General features: G+C 54.3%; 1 protein-coding gene across 1 annotated transcript in view; it reads right to left on the bottom strand.

Moving 5' to 3' along the window:
• The window catches only part of LOC142818198 (phospholipase A2 inhibitor gamma subunit B-like), a 41,443-nt gene extending 26,068 nt beyond the window's left edge, over nt 1-15,375 (bottom strand). The window contains exons 1-2 of the mRNA XM_075907701.1: nt 15,245-15,375; nt 11,889-12,068 (exon numbers count right to left, since the gene is read on the bottom strand). Of these exons, the coding sequence (XP_075763816.1) occupies nt 11,889-11,937 (49 nt within the window). The 5' untranslated portion in view covers nt 11,938-12,068; nt 15,245-15,375. The remainder of the gene's footprint in view (nt 1-11,888; nt 12,069-15,244) is intronic.
• Between the last annotated feature and the right edge of the window lie 6,268 nt (nt 15,376-21,643).

Genomic DNA, 21,643 nt, shown 5'->3' with positions numbered 1-21,643 from the left:
TTGCCAGGGCTCTGCCGCTGCCTCAGTTTCCCCACATTTACTCCGGCCTCCATTAACGTTCACAGGGTGGTGGAGAGGAGTATTTGCGCAAGATCACGCCAATGTAGCCGTAGCCCTGGGGTCCCTCCAGAGAGGATATGGGATGTGCTGGGGGTGGGGACTCGGGCTGCTGGATCTCTCCCTGGCAGGGGGAGGGGCGTGCGGGCCAAGGGCTGGGTTGATGATCAACGTCAATTTCCCCGTGCGAAGGGCTCCCCCTCTCCCAGGAGGCCCTTTGTGGGTACGAACGTCTCCGCCTGCTGGCTCTGGGGGGGAGGTGCCCCCAGGTGGCTTTTCTGGTCGGTCACCTGGGACCAGGCTTCTTCTGACCCCCTTTGTGTTGCTGTTGGGGGGGGGGTGCCGTAGTGGGGGTCTGTCTGCTCTGTAACCCGGTGCCCCCTGTGCTGGGATGTGCGATTCCCACAGACTCACCCACATGTGCATTGGCCCAGACACCCAGGCCCAGCCTGAGGAGAGAACAAGGCGCTTCCCGGGGGGAGACAAAGGGAGGGAGGGGGAGACGAACACCAGGTTTGGGGGAAGGTTTAGTTGCTGGCTGGGGAGCATGAAGGAAACAGCCTTAGCTGAGGGCTGAGGGTCTGGGGGGGACAATGGACCCCCCCCCACCCCAAGGGGTCTGAGGCATCCTGGCCCTGACTCCTGAAGCCACGTCACGTCTGTGCTGGGCTGTATCCCGGAGAAGCAATAAACCCTCTTTATTCCACTGGCTGGCGGAGTCTGTTCTTGCTGCTATGGGGCTGCAGGATCAGGGGAACCCCGACTCGGCATCACAGGGGGACTTTGGGACCCGGCCCTGGGACCCTATAAGCAGCAGCTGCCTGCTCAGTGTCACTGCTCCCCTGCTACTCGCTCTCGGGGCCACGGCCCCAGGAGGCTGCTCTACCCACCCCCGCTCTCAGGGCTGTGAGGTCGAGATCTCATCCCAGGGCTCTGCAATTCGCCCTTGTCTATCACAGCCGGTCTGCCGCTGGACCCGGGTCTGGGCCAGATCCCAAGGCCAGTCCCCACTCGGAGCTGTCCCAGGTACCACTGTCCTCTCAGGCTAGCTCCTCCCTGCTGCTTTTTTCAGCAAAAGGTATGGAAATTGCACTCCGCCGTTTTGGCTACATCTACATTGGCAAGATTTTGTGCAAATACTTTTAACACAAGAGTTTTTGCGTTAACGTATTTGCATGAGAGAGCGTCTACACTGGCATGTGCCTTTGTCATTAGAGGAGGTTTTGGAACAAATAGAAAAACTTAATGTTAACAAATCTCCGGGACTGGATGGCATTTAAAAGAACCCAAATGGGAAATTGCAGAGCTATTATCTGTGGTTTCTAACCTATCCTTTAAATTGGCTTCTGTACCTGATGTCTGGAAGGTAGCTAATGTGAGACCAATATTTAAAAAGGGCTCTAGAGGCGATCCTGGCAATTACAGACCGGTAAGTCTAATGTTGGTACTGGGCAAATTAGTCGAAACAATAGTAAAGAATAAAATTATGAGGCACGTAGAAGAACATAATTTGTTGGAAAAAAGTCACCATGGTTTCTGTCTTACCAAGGGAAATCATGTCTTACTAATCTATTAGGGTATGTCTACACTACAAAGTTAGTTCGAACTAACTTTAATAGGTGCTACACTAGCGCTCCGCTAGTTTGAATTTGAATCGAACTAGCGGAGCGCTTAGTTCGAACTAGGTAAACCTCATTTTACGAGGACTAACGCCTAGTTCGAACTAGCTAGTTCGAACTAAGGGCTGTGTAGCCCTTTAGTTCGAACTAGTGGGAGACTAGCCCTCCCCAGGTTTCCCTGGTGGCCACTCTGGCCAACAACAGGGAAACTCTATGCCCCCCTCCCGGCCCCGGACCCCTTAAAGGGGCACGGGCTGGCTACGGTGCCCGTGCCAGGTGCAAGCCTGCCAGCACCCAGCTAGCAGACCCTGCACCTGGCACGGCACAGAGCCACCCACCCGATGCCCCCCAGCCCACCCCCTCTTGCCGGGACCAGGCTGGCGGCTCCCGGGAGTTTGCCCTGGACCGCAAGAGGCGGGCACCTTCCTGGGCTAGTGCGGACATCGTGGACCTCATCCACGATCTCCGCACTAGGCACAGGAAAGTGGCCGTCTAGGGCAGGAGAGCTGCCAGCCTGGCCACCCAGGACCAGGTGTGCATGAAAATCAAGGGGGTCCACTGAGACCCCCGACACTGAGCCCTGAGCTTACAATGGCCGTCCTGGGTCAGACCAAAGGTCCATCTAGCCCAGTAGCCTGTCTGCCAACAGCGGCCAACCCTAGGGACCCTGGAGGGGATGGACCGAAGACAATGACCAAGCCATTTGTCTCGTGCCATCCCTCTCCAGCCTTCCACAAACTTTGGGCAGGGACACCACTCCTACCCTCTGGCTAATAGGACTCCATGGACCCAACCTCCATCACTTTATCTCACTTCCCTTTAAACTCTGTTCTAGTTGTAGCCTTCACAGCCTCCTGCAGCAAGGAGTTCCACAGGTTAACTATTTGCTTTGTCAAGAACAACAACTTTCTCTTACTAGTTTCAAGCCTGCTACCCATTCCTTTCCTTTGGTGTCCTCTAGTCCTTCTTTATGGGAACTCAGGAAGAACTTTTCTGAATGCACCCTCTCCACCCAACCCCTTCTTTTAGAGACCTCTATCGTGTCCCCCCTCCGTCTCCTCTTTTCTAAGTTGAACAGTCCCAGTCTCTGTAGCCTCTCTTCATCTGGGACCTGTTCCCAACCCCTGATCATGTTAGTTGCCCTCCCCTCTCCCAGCCTTTCTCTTCCCCTCTCCCACCTCCTTTTCCCAGTCTCCCCCAGTTTTTTTTCAATAAAGACAGAGTCAATGTTGGAAGAAACGTTATCTTTATTTTGTACATCAATAAGAAGGGGGGCTAAGGAAGGGTAAGTGGAAGGAGGTGAGGGAGGAATGGGGTACGAGCCCCCGATGGGGAGGACTGGGCTGGCTCTGCGGGCTTCTGGGGGTGGAAGCTCTCCTGCAGCCCCCCAATTACTCCCTCTCCCCAGATGGCGGCCTGCGGCAAGTGCAGCCGGGCTGATGGCCGAGTGGTGTGATGTGCCCAGTGTGGGCACTCAGGGCACTCCAAGCCAGAACTTCTTTGCAAGCGGGGCACCCCTTAGAACTGTGTGTCCGGGGTGGGGGTCGGGACCCTTTAAGCGCAGCCCTCGGCTAGCCTGAGACAGCATCTCCATGCTCTAAGTCCTCCTTTTATGCCCTGCCGGCACTGCTTCCGGCCATCCTTAAGCCCTGTTCAGAGTCCACTCAATGTGGACTTGCTAGTTCGAATTAGCAAAACGCTAGTTCGAACTAGTTTTTAGTTCTAGATGCGTTAGTTCTAAGTTAGTTCGAACTAGCGCTGTAGTGTAGACGTACCCTTAGAGTTCTTTGAAGGGGTTAACAAACATGCAGACAAGGGAGATCCAGTAGATATAGTATACTTAGATTTTCAGAAAGCCTTTGACAAGGTCCCTCACCAAAGGCTCTTGTGTAAATTATATTTCCATGGGATAAGAGGGAAGGTCCTTTCTTGGATTGAGAACTGGTTAAAAGACAGGATACAAAGGGTAGGAATCAATGGTACATTTTCAGAATGGAGAGGGGTAACTAGTGGTGTACCCCAAAGGTCAGTCCTAGGACCAATCCTTTTCAACTTATTCATAAATGATCTGGAGAAAGGAGAAAGGAGTAAGCAGTGAGGTGGTAAAGTTTGCGGATGATACCAAACTGTTTAGGATAGTCAAGACAGGAGCAGACTGTGAGGAATTCCAAAAAGATCTCACCAAATTGAGTGACTGAGCAATAAAATGGCAAATAAAATTTAATGTGGATAAGTATAAAGTAATTCACATCGGGAAAAATAACCCCAACTATACGTACAGTATGATGAGGGCTAATTAGGCTACGACAAATGGACAGTTCTCTGAAAACTTCCACGCAGTGTGCAGCGGTGGTCAAAAAGGCAAATAGGATGTTAGGAATTATTAAGAAAGGGATAGAAAATAAGACCCAGAATATCTTACTGCCCCTGTATAAAACTATGGTACGCCCACATCTTGAATACTGTGTACAGATGTGGTCTCCTCACCTCAAAAAAGATATTTTGGCCTTGGAAAGGGTTCAGAAAAGGGCAACTAAAATGATTAGGGGTTTGGAACGGGTCCCATATGAGGAGAGGTTAAAGCGACTGGGACTTTTCAGTTTAGAAAAGAGGAGACTGAGGGGGGATATGATAGAGGTCTATAAAATCATGAGTGGAGTGGAGAGGGCAAATAAAGAAAAGTTATTTATTAGTTCCCATAATAGAAGAACTAGAGGACACCAAATGAAATTAATGGGTAGCATGTTTAAAACTAATAAAAGAAAGTTCTTCTTCACACAGCGTGTAGTCAACCTGTGGAACTCCTTGCCAAAGGACGTTGTGAAGGCTAGGACTATAACAGAGTTTAAAGAGAAGCTAGATAATTTCATGGAGGTTAGGTCCATAAAAGGCTATTAGCCAAGGGATAGAAATGGTGTCCTTGGCCTCTGTTTGTCAGAGGCTGGAGAAGGATGTCAGGAGACAAAATTGCTTGATCATTGTCTTCCGTCCACCCCCTCTGGGGAACCTGGTGCTGGCCACTGTCTGTAGACAGGATACTGGGCTAGATGGACCTTTGGTCTGACCCAGTACGGCCGTTCTTATGTTCTTATGTTTGTGCAAGAGCTGTGCTTTTGCGCAAAAGCATCCTTGCCAGTGTAGTCGCTCTCTTGTGCAAGAAAGCTTTTCTGTTAAAAGTATTTGCGCAAAATCTTGCCCGTGTAGACGCAGCCTTAGAGTTTAGTGTATTTCCTGGAAACGTTCATGGACATCAAGCAAAAGCTCAGGTGGAGGCTTTTGTGCCACACCACACACGTGGGGGGTCGTGGTTATTTCTGTCCCTGCTTGCAGAGTGGGGTGGTTTGGGGGTTTGGCTGCTCTGGGCATTTCATCATGTTCATTTCTCTCTTACCCTTACGTTTATTTCTGTGAGCAGTGAGTTCTCAAATGCAGAACCTGCCCTGGCCGGAGTCATCACCCCGTGGTCACTGCTGCCCCTGGACGTGGCTGGCCTGTCCCTGCGGCCCCTGTGAGAGGCAGAGCAGGGGGTCTCCATGTGCCGTCCCTGCCTGCAGACACCGCTCCTGCAGCTCCCAGTGATCAGAAACGGGGAACCGTGGCCAGTAGGAGCTGGGGGCTCGGAGCCTGGAGACAGGAGGCACCACAGGGCTGCAGATGCGTCTCCTTTATGTCCAATGTTAAAGGCGCCTGTGTTCAGTTCCCCCAGCCCGAGTTTGGGGTTCTCTCCCGGCCCAGGGATCTTTCCAAGAGGTGCTGTATGCCGGAAACCGGCGGGTTTCCAGCCCTGGCTGGTGGCCCCACCATAAAACCACATTCACAGCAGCGGGGGAGGGGAACATATTTTCAAGTTTATGACAAAAAGTGGGACTCCTTTAGGCTGTAAAAGGCCCCACAAATAAACCAACCTCATTTCCCTCCTGCACAAGGGCCTGTCAGAGGGGTGGCCCAGGAGACGGTTGTGCAGGCTGCATTCTCTCTGTGTGTGTATGCGTGTGTGTGTGTGTGTCTGTTTGAGTGTGTGTGTGTGCACCTGTGTGTATTCTCTCCCACATTCCATTACAAGGGCTTATCCTAGCTCCAATCAGACTCAGAACAAGGCTTCTAACACCCCCAGGACCCCACTAAAATTAAATGTGAGGAAATCCATCAGACCACCAGCAACAGACACAAATAATCTCCAGATCCACACCACACAACCCTGGACTCACTATCACACACCTGATCCATACACACACACACACACAGACACACACACAATACTTAGCCACACACAGTCAAAGGCATGATTACACACACAGGATCTGACACTGGTTATCACACACCAATGAACACATGCTCCAAGATTCATGATTGCACACGCACAACGTATGTCAATGCAGCAGAGATTTTTAGGGAAAATGGCCATTTTTCCGAAAAAACTTGGGTTACATCCACACTGCAATCGCGTTCTTTTGAAAGGAAATCGAAAGAGTAGAGGGGATTTTCCAGCATTGGTAACACTCATTCCACGAGGAAGAAGCCTTTCTCTGAAAGAACTCTTTTGGAAAAAGGCCTGTGTGGAGGGGGAAGAGGAAGTGTTTTCCCAAGAGAGGAAAGAGGGAAAAGCACAGGTGCCCTGGTAGCCACTCCACCCACAGTAACCACAGCTCACATGCGAGAGAGCGTCCATTCAGTGTGGACACTATCTGTCGAGAAAGCAGATCACTTTTTCGATGTGCTTTGGAAGTGTGGATGCTCCCTTTCAGAAGACGTTTTTTCCAGAAAATCTCTTCCGGAAAAGCTTCTTCCAAAATGAGCCTGCAGTATAGACACAGCCACAGAGTCAAACAGTCATGATCACACACAGGAAGACACACAATATCTGAGATCCACTATTACAAACACACACACAGGATCCAAGAATCTGCCCCCCCACACACACACGATCCAAGAATCAGTCCCCTTCTCCATCCCCCTCCCAGACACACACACACAGACACCTGCTCCCATCCAGTTTTCTCGTGTCTCTTTTATTCTATTAATCCTGTTCCAGGGGAAGTGAATCCGAGCCCTGTCACCACCAGCATGGCTCCCCTGGGCAGTGGGGCTGTGCCACAGGAGGGCGATCAGGAGAGGCCATTCACCAGCAGGATGGTAAGGAGGGCTGGCAGGACGAGTCCGGCTGGTTCCAGAGCCACAGTGGCTACGCGGGAGGAGGCTGGGCTGCATTCAGCCGTGGTGGTATTTGCATCAAACTCCTTGAAGATCTCTTTGTTAGTACAGGAAGACTCAGTGGTGCAGCCTTTCACCTTGATCTTCATGGCTGTCTCACCTGTCGGGGACAAAGCAAGAGGGTCAGTGTCTGGAAACGCCTTTTATGTCTCTGGTCCTATACAACATGGTTCCCTTTCCCCTCTGAGCCACTCGCTGCTGCCCATCTGGGATCCCCACAACGGTCTCCCTTCCTCTGCTCTGATTCAGCGTCATTCAGTGAACCCCTGATCTCTAACAAACTCTAACAGTCCCACCATTCACCTGGCAATGGTTTTGCTCACTGATGGTGGCAGTAGTGGGATCCTTAACCAGTTCTCATCCAAAGGGCCTGTACAGACCCTGGCACATAGGGACTCCTAATTTTGGCAAAGGCAAGTGTGCAGCAGAGGATTCACCTCTCAGCCAAGGGGTCTGTGCAACACCTGGAACAAAAAGGCCCCAATCTCAGTTGGGGCATCTGTTACGCTGTTCCACAACCAAGAAAAAGAAATATCTCTGGCACTTCCAAGTCCCACCAGCTGGGAGATTTCTGCAGCAGACCCAGGCAGGGTGTGTTTGTACTGTCACTTTTTCTGTACTACTTTATAGCCTGCTATTCTACAAAAAGATAGAACCAAGACAGTTTGGGGAACCCTTGTGCAGGGCATTGTGCACAGGAGAGTATCCTGCCTCAGTCACTGGCCAGCACTAGATGCTGCACACAAAGGTATCCAAACCACCGATATGAGGGATATCACTAATACGAAGAAATCCGTGTAAGACTGGAAAAAGAAGGTTCAACAGTTTTCTGATCATGCATTATGATCTCTCCAGCTCTTCCTGATAAACAAGAATCTTTCAGAATTTTACATAGCTTTTGACCAGAGCAGTTTCCAGTGGTGGGGAGTTCTAAAGATTAATGGGTTATTGGCTGGAAAAAGCATTTAATTTAATCATAGTGCACTTCTCCCTTTTCAATTATATCTCCTCTCCTATGCCAGAGAATGCTCAGAAATTCTCTTGTGCTCAGAGATTTTTCAGGCGAAACCTTTCTGCTGTTAAAAATTGAAATGTGAACATATTTTGTGAATTCAGATTCGTCAGACTGTTTCAGTCGGAAGAGACCCCCATGAAAACAAACTCTGGGAAAAATCAGACTGGTTCATTACTGTAATTCAAAACAACTTTCCCTTCCAATGTTTTACAGGCAGTCCCCGGGTTATGTACAAGATAGGGACTGTAGGTTTGTTCTTAAGTTGAATCTGTATGTAAGTCGGAACTGGCGTCCAGATTCAGACACTGCTGAAACTGACCGCCAGTTCCGACTTACATACAGAATCAACTTAAGAACCCCAAGCGTCCCCAAGTCAGCTGCTGCTGAAACTGATCAGCAGCTGATTCCAGGAAGCCCGGGGCAGAGCAACTCTGCCTCAGGCTTCCTGTAGTCAGCACTGGTCAGTTTCAGCAGCAGCTGACATGGGGACGCCTGGGGCAGAGCAGCTGGGGTGCTGCTGGGGTGCTGCTGGAGTACTGCTGGGGTGCTCCAGTAGCGCCGATCGTCGGCACTACTGGAGCAACCCAGCAGCACCCCATCTGCTCTGCCCCAGGCGTCCTGATTCAGCCGCTGCTGAAACTGACCAGCAACGGCTGAATCAGGATGCCTGGGGCAGAGCAGCTGGGGTGCTGCCGGGTTGGTCCAGTAGCGCCCAGAGCGGCGCTGCGGGACCAACCGGCAGTGCCCCAGCTGCTCTGCCACAGGCGTCCGGAGAAAAGCCTAGTCTGCTGGGGGGTGGGGTGTACTAGCTGCGCCCCCCCCCACCCCAGCAGACCAGGAAGCCTCTGAGGACGCCAGCAGCGGGACAGCCACGGGGTGCCTGGGCTGCTCCGCTGCCGGCTTCCCCGAGGCTTTGCAAAGCCGTGGGGGGGCTTGGGTAGTGGGGCAGCCCAGGTGCGCCTGGTCTGCCCCACTGCCCGAGCCCCTCCGTGGCTTTGCTCCACGGCTTCCTGGTCTGCAGACCAGGGAGACGCCGAGAAAGCCCCAGAGTACATGGGCGGCAGGACCGCGAGGTCCCGCAATCCGTGTCCTCTGGGGCGAGCCCCGTTCGTTACTGCAGATCCGACATAAGTCGGATCCGCGTAAGTTGGGGACTGCCTGTATATAAAAGAACTATTTAACGTTCCTCACTGCAGGGACCTGCCCATGTGCGTGGTCTCTCCTGGGTGGGGAAATCAGACAGAGAAACAGCCGGATGCCAATTACTTCTTTTCACTGTGCCGCTGACATGCAGGCAGTGGGTCTGGGAGCCTGTGCAGTCGATGATCTCTTCATTGCAGTGATGGGAGAACATAGAGAAGCAGGCTGGGCAGCGCCGGCCGTTCAGGGTGGTGTTAGCCGGGGGCACTGGGAAAAGTGGAGCAAACACAGTCAGCTCAGGCAATGAACTCCAGGGGGTGGCGGGGCAGGGAGAGCAGATGAGGGCAGCACCACTCAGCCCTGGATCCCCCTGCAGGGGGCGCTGCAGCTTTCGGCCACAGGAGGTTGCAGGGGCAGGGAGAGGTTTGCAGCAGGGAATCCTGGATCCGGTTCACAGGTGGTGCAAGCCTAGAGCCCCGCCCACTGACCTCCCCCCACCCAGGGGCTCAGTGTTATCCAATGGGGCGCCCCCTGCAGGGCAGCGGAATAAAGGTTCTTTCCTAATCCCGTTCCGTCTTCCCACAGAGAGGCCTGAAGGGGCCAGGCAGGGCAGGGGGCGCGCGGGAGCAGACAGGCTGGAGAGGAAGGCGGGCGCTGTACCGCTAACAATGGCTGTTTTGCAGGCCTCCCCGACACAGCAGGCGACGTTCCTGCTTATGGAGATCCCGTTCCCAAATTTCATGTAGAGAGGCCCAAGGTTGCACAGGCTGGAGGACACGCAGGCCTTCTCAAAGGACAGGCTCTTCTCCCCTGCATCGGAGGAAAAGGAGATGAGGCTTCAGGTCTCCCGCTCGCAACGCTTCACAGGTGTGATTCTGACCTATCTAGAGAGGGAAACTGAGGCACGACTCACCCCGGGTCAGTAGGGAACCAGCAGGACTGGTGCCCACAGCTGCCCCTCACACCCTGGATTCCTCTTTCCTCCCAGAGTCAGGGAGAGAACCCAGGAACCCTGACTCCCCCGGCTCTAACCCACCAGAAACACAGCCCTGCCAGGACCAACTAGAGCAGTGGTCCCCCCCATAGCCGCTCCCGTCCCCATAGCCACGTGCCCGGGGCCGGCACTCCCCCATGCGCCGCGTGCCCAGAGCGCGGGCGGCCAATCCACGGCGCTCCCGGGGCCGACGCTTACCGTGCGCCACATGCCCAGGGCCAGGCCAGCCCCGAGCACTTGGCAGATGCACACAAATGCACCGTGTTGGGGACCACTGAACTAGAGACTCCCCCAGCCTCTCCCCTCCACCCACCAGCCCCAGCCTCAGCCCCCTCGCAGAGCCACAGAGAACCCAGGAGTCCTGGCTCCCAGGCCTCCTGCTCTCACCCAACCACCCCTGGTCCTGGGCGGGCTGACGCCGACCCAGCCTGTGTTCTGGGCTGGTTCAAGGTCTCTGCACCTACCTAGTATGGATTCTGTTTTCATGATCCCACAGGAATCCAGTTCCTTGCTGCAGACTTGCACCGGGCCCGTGCAGCTGTCACCCTTATTCTGGCAGACCTCACAGGAAACACAGGTCCCTGGAGAAGCAAAGGCAACAGGATCCATCTGTGCTGAGCCCTTTCTCCAGCCCCATTGATTATACTGGAGCTACAGGCCACTGACTCAGCTGGGGACTTCCCCATTGACTCCAATGCAGCTACGGCCCATTGCCCCAGCTGGGATCTCACCCGGCATTGCTTGCTTTTGTGCCAGTGACGTCCATCCCTCTATTGCACAACTAGGGGGAGGGGTGGATACACTGGAGGGCAGGGATCGGGTCCAGAGTGACCTGGACAGATTAGAGGATTGGGCGAAAAAAAATCTGATGAGGTTCATCAAGGACAAATGCAGAGTCCTGCACTTGGAAGGGAGGAACCCAAAGCATCGTTACAGGCTGGGGACTCACTGGGTAAGTAAGAGTTCAGCAGAAAAGGGGCTGGCGATTCCAGTACATGAGAAGCTGGATCTCACTCAGCAGGGCGCCCTTGTCGCAAAGGCTAACAGCATCTTAGGGGCATTAAGAGGAGCGTTGCCAGCAGATCCAGAGAAGTGATCATTCCCCTTCATTTGGCACAGGTGAGACCACATCTGGAGCATTGTGTCCAGCTCTGGGGCCCCCTCCTACAAGAGGGATGTGGACGCATTGGAGAGGGTCCAGCGGAGGCAACCAAAATGATTCGTGGGCTGGAGCACGTGACCTATGAGGAGAGGCTGAGGGGTTTGGGTCTGTTCAGTCTGCAGAAGAGGAGAGTGAGGGGGGATTTGAGAGCAGCCTGCAACTCCCTGCAGGGGGGTTCCAAAGAGGCTGGAGAGAGGCTGTTCTCAGTGGGGGCAGGTGGAAGAACAAGGAGCAATGGGCTCAAGTTGCAGTGGGGGAGGTCTAGGTTGGATATTAGGAAAAACTATTTCCCTAGGCGGGTGGGGAAGCGCAGGGACAGGATTCCCTAAGGAGACGGTGGAATCTCCGTCCCTAGGGGTGGTTAAGTCCCAGTTTGACAAAGCCCTGGCTGGGGTGACTGAGTTGGGGTTGCTCCTGCTTTGCTGCCTCCTGGGGTCTCTGCCAGCCTGGAGGTTCTATGTGTGTATGAAATCCGAGCACAGGAGGCCCCGTGTCCCCAGGGGAGAACCGTGAGGACCATCCCCCACCCCGTGTGGGACAGGTGCTGAGCAGCCCAGGGAGAAGATCTCAGAGCTGGGGCGTATTTCACCCGGGGGGGGAGCCCCTCTTCTGCAGAGCAACTCTCCTGGGTGGGTCTTTGTCTGTCTGCACCGGGTAGGGGTCCAGACACCCTCCCGGCCCCGTTCTCACCTGTCTCCAGCAGGGCCCAGAGGAGGCAGCAGAGGAGAAGCGTCTTCATGGTGCCGGGGCGGGAGCTGGAGCCGGTCTGGGGTCTGAGCCGGGGGCTCTGGTGCCGCAAACTGTCTGTCGGGGGCTGGTCGTTCTCGACGGAGGCCGGGCAGGGTGGCAATGAGAGTCACCGGCCCTGAGCTGGGGGCAGGAAGGTTTGTAGCTCAAGTCCTGGGAATATCAGCACAGAGGCCCCAGGAACGTAAGGGCCAGACCCAGCCCCCGCCCCAAAGTGTCACTGGGCTTTGGGCACCAGGGTGACGGACGCTGCCTGCGGTGGGCTGGGCGGGGGGGTGCTGGTTCACTGCTGCTTCCTTGCTCAGCAGGGCGAAGGACACACCCCGGGGGGCAGGGACTATGGGGCAGGCTGAGGGGATCCCAGCGGGAGCTCCGATTTCCCTCTCTGGGCTCCCTGTTCCTAACACGGCTCCGTCTACACCCACGATGGGCGCCACCCCCTAAAACTGTCAGACGCCTTCGTCCTCACTGGTCGGAGGCCCCCGAGAAACGTGTGGGACCCCGAATGCCCTAGGCAGGGAGTTGCTCTGTGGTCTGGTTAGCGCTGGCGCAGGCCGGTTCCTGAGCGGGGGGGCCAGGCTGGACACACATTCGCCCTTGCACCATTTGAACGCTTGAAAATGAACCTTCTAGACAATATTTTGCAATATTGCCCGGTGGTCCCTCCTTCCCAGCGCATGAGCACGGGGGGGGGGGGGGGTTCTCTGCTTGCTTCCCTCTGCATTTCTTAGCCCCAGGCCCTCAAATGGCTACACGGAAATCGTGTTAGGCCTGGGCCTACGTGTCTGCTGTGTCGGCCCTAGGTACTGAGAGCCCCCCCATCTGGATTTTGTATCTCACAGGTGACAGCCTTTATTGAGGCCTTGACAGTGGCAGAACGGGGTCCCCTGGCATGGAAGGGGGGGTAAGTGCTGGGGGGTTTAGGAAGCCTCGGTGGCTGAGGGGAAGGTGAGAGGATGAAAATGTTCTGTAGCCAGTGTGAGCAGATGGCTTTAAAGGGGCAGACCTGGGGTGGGGGGGCAGGATGACCCTTCCCCCCAGGACCAGTGGGGTAGGTCTCTGCTACCCCCCAGGGGTTGCTCACTCTGGCTCGCATCCTCAGTGGCTGGTTTCCATGGCGCCCATGTCCCCTGGGTGCAAGTCGGGGAAGGGGGGGAGGCACTGGGCCCTTGAGGGGCTGGCTCAGGGGTGGGGGGTTTGGGGCTGGGGGGGCCACCAACCCACAGACAAATCAGTCGGGGGCTGCACTTAGAAGCAAGCCCCTCTCTGACGCAGCCCCCAACGCAGGAGAAAGACCCTCCCCACGTTCCCCTCGCACACCAGAGCCTGGGGGCCCAGACCAGCCCATTCTGTGTCTCCAGCCCCACGGGGAGTGGGGAGGGGCTGGGCACCAATGCAGGATCCCCAGCGCTCGGGGGGGGGGGGGGAGCCCTGAACCTCTGGGGCTGGATCCAAGGCAAGGGGGGGGCCCCAACCGGGCCCTGGTCCTGAGGTTCCCCACCCTGGTTTAAGGGGTCGCTAACCCTCCCCTCCCACCTGGCCCTGCACCAAGACTCCAGCCCCAGATGCCCTCAGCCTCCGTCTCGGCCAGGCCCTGGTTCACTCCCAGTTCCTGTTGGCGCCATTCGGACCTGCCCTGGGTCACTGACCCGCAGGGCAAACAGCCCCCAGGGGAGCGGGACCCACGTTAACCCTCCAGGGGCTCTCAGGGGTGGCACCAGGCGACTGAGTCACTGCCCTCCGGCTGCTGGGGTCCGTCCCGTGAGCTCTGCCGCAGGCTGGCCCCCACGCCCGGGGAAATGAGAGAGCTGGACGGGGGGGATTCATTTCAGCTCCCAGAAGGGCGTCCGTACGGGCCTTGTAGCATTTTATTGGGTTGCTGTTTAAATTCCCAGACCTGTGTAAAATGTTGCGGTTTAAGCATTTTTTGCAGTTGGGAGCCATTTCAGTCCCCACAGTTGTGCACACGTGACGTCTTTAGGGGTTTTCCATTTAAATCACCGCTGCTGTGTAAAATCCTGGGTTTTAAGCATTTGGGGTTTTTTTTTCTTCATTTTGGTCTATTTCAATGTTCGTGCTTGTGGGAAATTGTGGATTTTGAGACTTTTGTTTTCAATTTTTAATCCATTTAAATGTCCACATGTGTGAGAATAGAAATCTCAGGGTTTGGGGCCAGTCAGACACGGGGCAAATCTCAGCAGGGCCTGCCTCTCCCTGCTCCGCTGTCCTCTGCCTGTAGCACACGAGTTTAATCTTCCTCGCTGATCAGTTCTGCAGTCCAGGGAGGAATGTGCCCTCCGGGAGCAGACAGGGGCATAGACCCAAAGGGGCAGGCCAGGTCCCCACCATCCGACGCACACGGCAGGCCGGCGGGTGACTGCTCGGCTCCCACCGGGTGGGTCTCTGGGGGCTGTGAGTGTGGACGGGCCCCTCACTGCACGTGGAGGGCGCCCGCCTGGGGTGTCGCTGACCGGTCCCGAGGCTCTGGCTGGCCGGGGATTCCTCTGGCCCGTGGGAAGGGGGCGCTGGAGGTTGAACTGTGGGAACGTTACGGAGCCAGAGGAAGGTCAAAGTCCAGGCCCAGCAGGATCCGAGGAGCCGCCCTCCCAGGTGTGTGTGTGTGGGGGGGGGTGATTAATGAATGGATTCCTTGGTGCCAAGAGGCCGCAGGAACTCAGAGCGTGTAGGGGTCACGCAGCCTCATTGCAGCCCCCTCCACCCTGCCGGGCTGTGACCGAGTCCGGCTCCTGCAGCTTCCCCCGGCCGCTTGGCAGGCGCCGACTGGGGAATAACCTCTCCTCAGCCACCAGCCATCGAGGGACGAGAGAGGGAGCCAGCGCCCCTCCCCTGCTGCTCTGGGGAGTCGATTAAGTCACTGACCCCGGCGCAGGGGATGTTTCTTTCAGGGGAGACGTCTCTGGGAGTGTTGGGGGGGGGTTGTACGTCGGGGTGTCGCGGGAACCTGCTCACTGAGCTCATGTAACAGGGGTGGCAGGTGGCTGGAGTCAGGGGGTTCAGCAGGGTGGGGATGACTAAAGCCCAGCCAGGCGATCAGCCAGGGGGCTCCCAGGATCCTGCGTTTAGCGTCCCACTTTAGATGTTCAATAGAGTCAGGGACAGTCTAGGGAGCAGCACAGGTGCCGGTGTCTCTACTTATTGGAGCAAAGAGACGACACAAAAGCGGCCTTAGCGCTGCTGGACAAGCCCCCTCGTCCGCCAAGGGCCGGGTGTGAACAATCCGGGACCTCGAACAGCATAAAACGGTGACGGCAACAATTGCAAAGGAACAAGCGACTTACCAACGGTGCCAGCGACTCAGCCCCCACCTGGGCGCAGAGACTCTAATCCCAACTCCGTCCTCTGCCAGGCTGACCGACACCGCGCCTTGCCGGTGCGATTTCAACTGGGAGCCAAAGGTCCCTGCAGCTTTGACTGTCAGCCAAGAGATAGTGGTCTAATATACTCCATCGATAGAGGAAATGCATCTGGGGGCTTTGCAGAAAACCGGAAGCAAATAGGGCAACTCCCTGTTACTAGAAAAAGAACCCTTTAAAAAAAAAAAGGGTTCAGGGACTAATGGTGACTTGGTTCCTTCACCAGCCTATAACAGGGGGTGGCACTTTCCCCTGGTGCACCCCTCACAATCTGCCCCCTTAAGATACATTGTGTTTTGTACATGCGCAGCTGTGATGCCAACAGGATAAGCAGTGAACCCAGCACTGGCCATAGGCGCGCTTCCGAGTTCTGCACAGTCCACTAGGAATGAGATAACATCGCCCTGAAAATGATGTTAGTGCACCAAAGAGTGTCCTTGCACAAGTGCACCAGAGAGTGTCCGTGCACCAGTGCACCAAAGAGTGTCCTTGCACAAGTGCACCAGAGTGTCTCTGCACCGTTGGCTTCACACCACAATTATTACAGAGTTCGAGCTCCCCATGTGGATATTGACGCCAGGTGTCTCCATCCCCCTCGCATAGTTCAAACGCCGCAGCCTGGGGATCCGCATGTCATGGGCCAGGCGTGTTCCTGAACCAACCGTTCGGCCTTCACAGCTGCTGTGGAGGAAGGGCCGGGATGGTTCAGCTCGGGTCCCTCCGAGGAGCTGGGGTTGTCGCTGACCCCTGCACAGCCTTAGCCCTTTCCGGGCCCAACGGGGACATGTGCTCCCTCTGCCTGGCCGTTCTTTTCTTAGCGACTTTAGACAAGTTCTATAGCCTTGTCCCAGGAGAGACACAGACACCCCCCTCCCTTTTGCGGGCGATCACCTCGGGGTTCATTCCAACATCGTCTGACTTGACCCAGAGCCTGATTTTACATTTCATTGAGTCTGATCAGAACCGAATGATATGATCAGTCCCAGAGCAGACCAATGTCTGCACTATTATACCAGTACTGGGTCCTGCCGTGAAGGCAGGGGACTGGACTCAGTGATCTCTCGAGGTCCCTTGCAGTCCCAGTGTTCTATGATTCTATGATATCTGCCCAGCTTCTGAGCTCCACAAGCCGAGCGCGGCTCCAGGACTCGGGGCCGCAGGGTGGTTCGTCACTGGCGATGGAGGCATCATCCTTCCCAGCTCCGGTCCCTGGAAGGGAGGGATGGGACGCGGGTGGGACACCCCTTTCTGCACCAGGAAGGCAGCGTGGCCTGATGCAGTGAGCCCTGCGATGGGACCAGCTCTGTCACTGGCCAACTGGGTGGCCTTGAGCATGTCTGTGCCTCAGTTTACCCACTTGTGAAAGCAGAAGAGTCACGTTGTTGGTGAGGGAAAGACATAAAGAGGACTGGGGGAGTTACCCAGCTGGGTTCGCCAGGGGAGGAAGGCCAGGAGACAGGGCTGTGTTGTTTCTTTTCCCTGTTGAAGAGGAAATATCGGATGGGAAGAAATCCCATGGCCGGCCCTTCCTCTACCCGCACATGGGGGCCCTCGCCAGACAGGCACCCTGATCCTAGAGGTGCCCAGCCAGGCCCCAGGGTGCAACTGCTGGCCCATCCCCCCAGGCATCCCTCCGGCTGAGGGAAGGGCGCAGTCTGGCTCACAGCCAGCTTGGATCAGGCCTGTCTGCACGGAGCAGGTGAAAGGAGACCTCTGGCTTCCTGGGCCGCTGGGGGCAGATCTGGGGAGTCGAGCTGGGAAGAGGCGGGGTCACCTGGCCCAGAAGGGGAGGAGCCTCTCAAGCTCAGACTTGCCTGCCTCGCCTCAGGCACCCCAAGCTACGTTCAGAGGGGGCTGGGTTGGGGGCCCACAGGGAAGCTCACAGAAATGTGCTTCAAGTGGCACTAAGGGCTGGCAGCCACAGCCCGAAACCCTGCCCCTCAGGGAGTGCGGAACCACCCCCCCCCACAATGCCCAAGGGCTCCGCAGGCCCCCACCTCACACGTAGGTCTCCCCCCACAGCAGGGGGCATGGGGCAGTGAGGAAGGACTGAAAGGAACAAGGCACAGGCCCCAACTGGGATGGAATCAAGCACCCCAGAGACCCGGTGGGACGCGGCTCAGGCATGGAACATGCGGCAGCCAGGTGGAAGGGCAGGAAGGAAACGTCCCCCAGGAAAGGAGCTTTTACCTCTTTAAAAGAATCAAAGGAGAAACCAGAGAGGGGGAACCAAGCGACATTTCCCTGCGATTTTCCAGCCCTGAGCGGTGGGGCAGGAACACCTGAGCCGGCGCTAGCGGGAGGCGGGGGCTGGGCCGCGCATCTCTCTGAGCGCAGGAATGGACACGGGCGCCTCCCAGACTTGGGCCCCGCTCCCTGCCTCCCTCACAGAAACGCCCTCGCCGGCCCGGGCCGACAGATCCCCACGCAGCCTGCAGCTCAGTTCGACCTGCCCTGGGGCGCTGCCCAGGCAGGACCTGGAGGGGAGGGGTGGGAAGGGGCTGGATACAGAGGTTTGTAGGATCCCTGGGTGGGCAGGGACCTCGGGGCCATTGAGTCCAGCCCCCGGGCAAAGCAACAGCTGGGTTGATGATCAACGTCAGTTTCCCCCGTGCAAAGGGCTCCCCCTCTCCCAGGAGGCCCTTTGTGGGCACGAACTTCCCTGCCAGCTGGCTCTGGGGGGGGAGGTGCCCCCAGGTGGCTGATCGGTCACCTGGGACCAGGTTTCTTCTGAGCCTCTTTGCTGGGCTGGGGGTGTGGAAGAAAACAAGCCTTCCCTCTGCGTTGTGATTAAGCAACAAGTAGCCAGAGGCAGTTTTATTAAGAGCTGCCGCAAGGGAAAAACTGGTTCGGACAGGGGGGGAGCCCCCCCCCCCCGAGGCAGATCTTCGAATACAAGCAATTCTGAAGCAGTTTCTATACTGTCCATTAGATATAATAACAATAACAATTAGTTTCCTTCCCGTTCCAAACCCCAATGGCTAACAGTTATTTAGTTCCACCCAGACGCTCCTTATCTCAAGGTCCCTGCCAGACCCAGCGTTCTATCCTTATCTCCGTATGGAGGCGAGAGGCGAAGGCAGCGTCTAATTCCAGATCTCGCGTTGTCAAGCCACAGACTTAGCCTGACTCTTGCTCTCTTGTTAACAAGACCAAGATGGCTGCACACAAATTCCCTTATTCCCTTTTCCTGCCTCCACACTCCCCCCTTTTGTGCTTACAGCACAACTACCTTTCTAATCCTTTATTTTCATACATAATTAGTACAAACATAAAAGCTCTCTCTATTACTACATCTTTTACAACAACAATGCAATATGAAACCTTTAATAAGCAAAAGCAATATAATCATTAATATCCCCAATATAATTCTGTGATGGGGCTGGTCTATAATTTTAGTAACATCATACAAGATATCATAATTAGTAACCAAATTAGGGAGGGCAGGTACATGCTGATGGTACCTGTCCATAAGCACAGAGTCCAGATCAAAGGGAGAAACCCAAACCACTCCCACAAGTTTCTCCTTGGCAATATAACACAACATATCATAATTAGGGCAGGTACATAAAATTTCCTTATCAAAGTGGGTGCAACAATCCCTGGGTACAGGGAGGCTCCCACAGCTTCAGAATAAGCGATGCCCTCGACTCTATCTATATGCTCCTGCTTAGGTACAGGCAGGGAGGTTACCATTCTGATCTGATCTGAGTGAGGAATCCCCAGAGGAGCTAAAAACAAACTGTTATACTATGTCCTGTCCAGGTGGGCCTTTGGGTCCTCATGGATTCTCTACTTCCCCACTCCCATGGATAGGCCTGGAGGAGATGGGGACTCACCACTTCCATAAGGGCTGGGTGGTCAACGCTATCCTATTCTTCAATACTGGCCTTTTAATTCCTTTAATTTAGTTCCATTAATTAACAATCCAATTAGTCTCTGGTCCAAATATCTGGTTAGGTCTAGTGAAGTGGACACAGAGCTGGACAGATCCTTCAAACTATCCAGGATCAATCGGTTGGCTTGGCTGGTGTCTAGGCCTTTACAGGCACTGGATATTACTGCAGCTACCAGCCTGGATTCTCATACAATTTCTGGGCTATGACATAAGTGTTGCTGACAGAGTTTCCAGGCCCAAACCAGCCTGCGATGGTATCTGCTAAGCCCCGTCGTTGCTTAATCAGGCACTTGCCAGTTTGATTAGCCAGTCTAGCACACAGCTGGGCTATACCAGTGTGGAACATCACCACGGTAAGGATCAGTGACAGTTGTCCTGGTAGTGTTCATGTTGTTACAATAAATAAAATAATTCTGTGTGAATGAGGGGTGGCCCAAGGCCGTGTATTCCCCATTGCTATTAGCGTGTATTTGTTCTATGTATGTGACTTGAAGGAGGTTACGTTGACTAGAGTCACTGTTTCTCTGATAGGACCAAGCGTGGTTCACAGATGTTTAATTGTTAACCCATGCAATTCCATAATTCTTGAGGCCTTTTAAGGCATCAGGCACCAATGAGTAGCAGGGCAAGTAGCTGTTATTGCAATGGTGAGGTTACTAGTTTCCTCATTGTTGTGGGCATCTTTACTTACATATGCTGATGTCCCACTTGCCCGTGTTGTTTCTTACAGATTTCTTATTATCTCTGGCCAAACCACTTTTATGGTTGGTGTGCAAATTTGCAGAAGCTAAATATTTCATTTGTGTAGCCATTAAAGCAAAACCAATCCGGAGGGGGAGAGGGCTGGTACCCCACTCCCAGTCCTTCTGTTCACGTGATGCGCTCCTTGCTTCCTTCCAGTTCCTTTTTTGTTCACCTGTGGAGACATTGTTAACATTCTCCTAGCCTAAACAATTTCCAAACTATTATCCTTTCACTGAATTTTAAAGTTGCCAATTGACTAAATTTAGAGTTGCCAATTGATTGGGCCCAATTATTAATTTTGATGGTTTAAATTAATGCTTCTGCTTTACTCAAATTATCCTTTCACTACAACAATATCTATACACAACAATATTTGCAATACGTATTACAATTAAAACACACAAGACAAACTTGGACAGAACACAAACTTATTTTGTCATGACACAGAACCATGGTTTTTTGTTGTTGTTGTTTGTTGTTTTTCTTTAGCTGGCACCAGCGCTTTCTGATGATCTGAAAGACAAGAAAACATTTCTACCCCCGTCGGGATGGTCCATTATAACTTAAAATACTGCCTAAGATCTGTTAGGGGAACCGGTTACAGCTAGTTCCTTACCACTTCCATGGGCGAGTGAGCTGCAACTTTCCGAGAACAAGGGCGCTTATCGGTACTCGTGACCTTCCACTCCCTCGAATTACCTCAGAGTTGCTAGCCCTCCCAACAGTGGCATGCCTCAGTTTCCCTCTTGTACCACAGATCAGGCTTAATGTGTGAAGCTATAATGCTTTTCCTTAGCACAAGGTCTTGGTTGGTCTGTTACTGTTCCAGCAAGCAAAAAGCTTTTATTTTCCTCTCATTTGGCACCCTGGTGGTGTAGGGGGACGGTCTGCAGCCGCTGTCGCTGTCTTCAATCGGGTGTTGCCATCCGAGTCACGGCACCAAATTGTGGAAGAAAACAAGCCTTCACTCTGCGTTGTGTTTAAGCAACAAGTAGCCAGAGGCAGTTTTATTACGAGCTGCAGCAAGGGAAAAACTGGTTCGGACGGGGGGGGGGGAATCCCCCCCATGAGGCAGATCTTCGAATACAAGCAATTATGAAGCAGTTTCTATACTGTCGATTACATATAATAACAATAACAATTAGTCTCCGTCCCATTACAAACACCAATGGCTAACAGTTATTTAGTTCCACCCAGATGCACCTTATCTCAAGGTCCCTGCCAGACCCAGCGTTCTATCCTTATCTCCGTATGGAGGCAAGAGACAAAGGCAGCGTCTAATTCCAGATCTCGCGTTGTCAGGCCACAGACTTAGCCTGACTCTTGCTCTCTTGTTAACAAGGCTAAGATGGCTGCTCACAAATTCCCTTCTTCCCTTTTCCTGCCTCCACAGGGGGTACTTTGAGTCCCGGCCCTGGGACCCTCTAAGTATCATAGAATCATAGAACCATAGAGCTGGAAGAGACCTCAGAATATCATCAAGTCCAGCCCCCTGCTCTAGGCAGGACCAATCCCACTAAACCAACCCGGCCAGGGCTTTGTCAAGCCGAGACTTAAATACCTCTAGGGATGGAGACTCCACTACTTCCCTAGGGAACCCATTCCAGCCTTTCTCCAGCCTCTTTGGAACCTCCCTTCAGGAAGTTGAAGGCTGCTAACAAATCCCCCCTCACTCTTCTCTT

Source organism: Pelodiscus sinensis, chromosome 24 (assembly GCF_049634645.1).
Source record: "Pelodiscus sinensis isolate JC-2024 chromosome 24, ASM4963464v1, whole genome shotgun sequence".
Classification (NCBI taxonomy): domain Eukaryota; kingdom Metazoa; phylum Chordata; order Testudines; family Trionychidae; genus Pelodiscus; species Pelodiscus sinensis.
The sequence above is the reverse complement of the archived record's forward strand: the minus strand, read 5'-3'. Positions and strand labels throughout refer to the sequence as shown.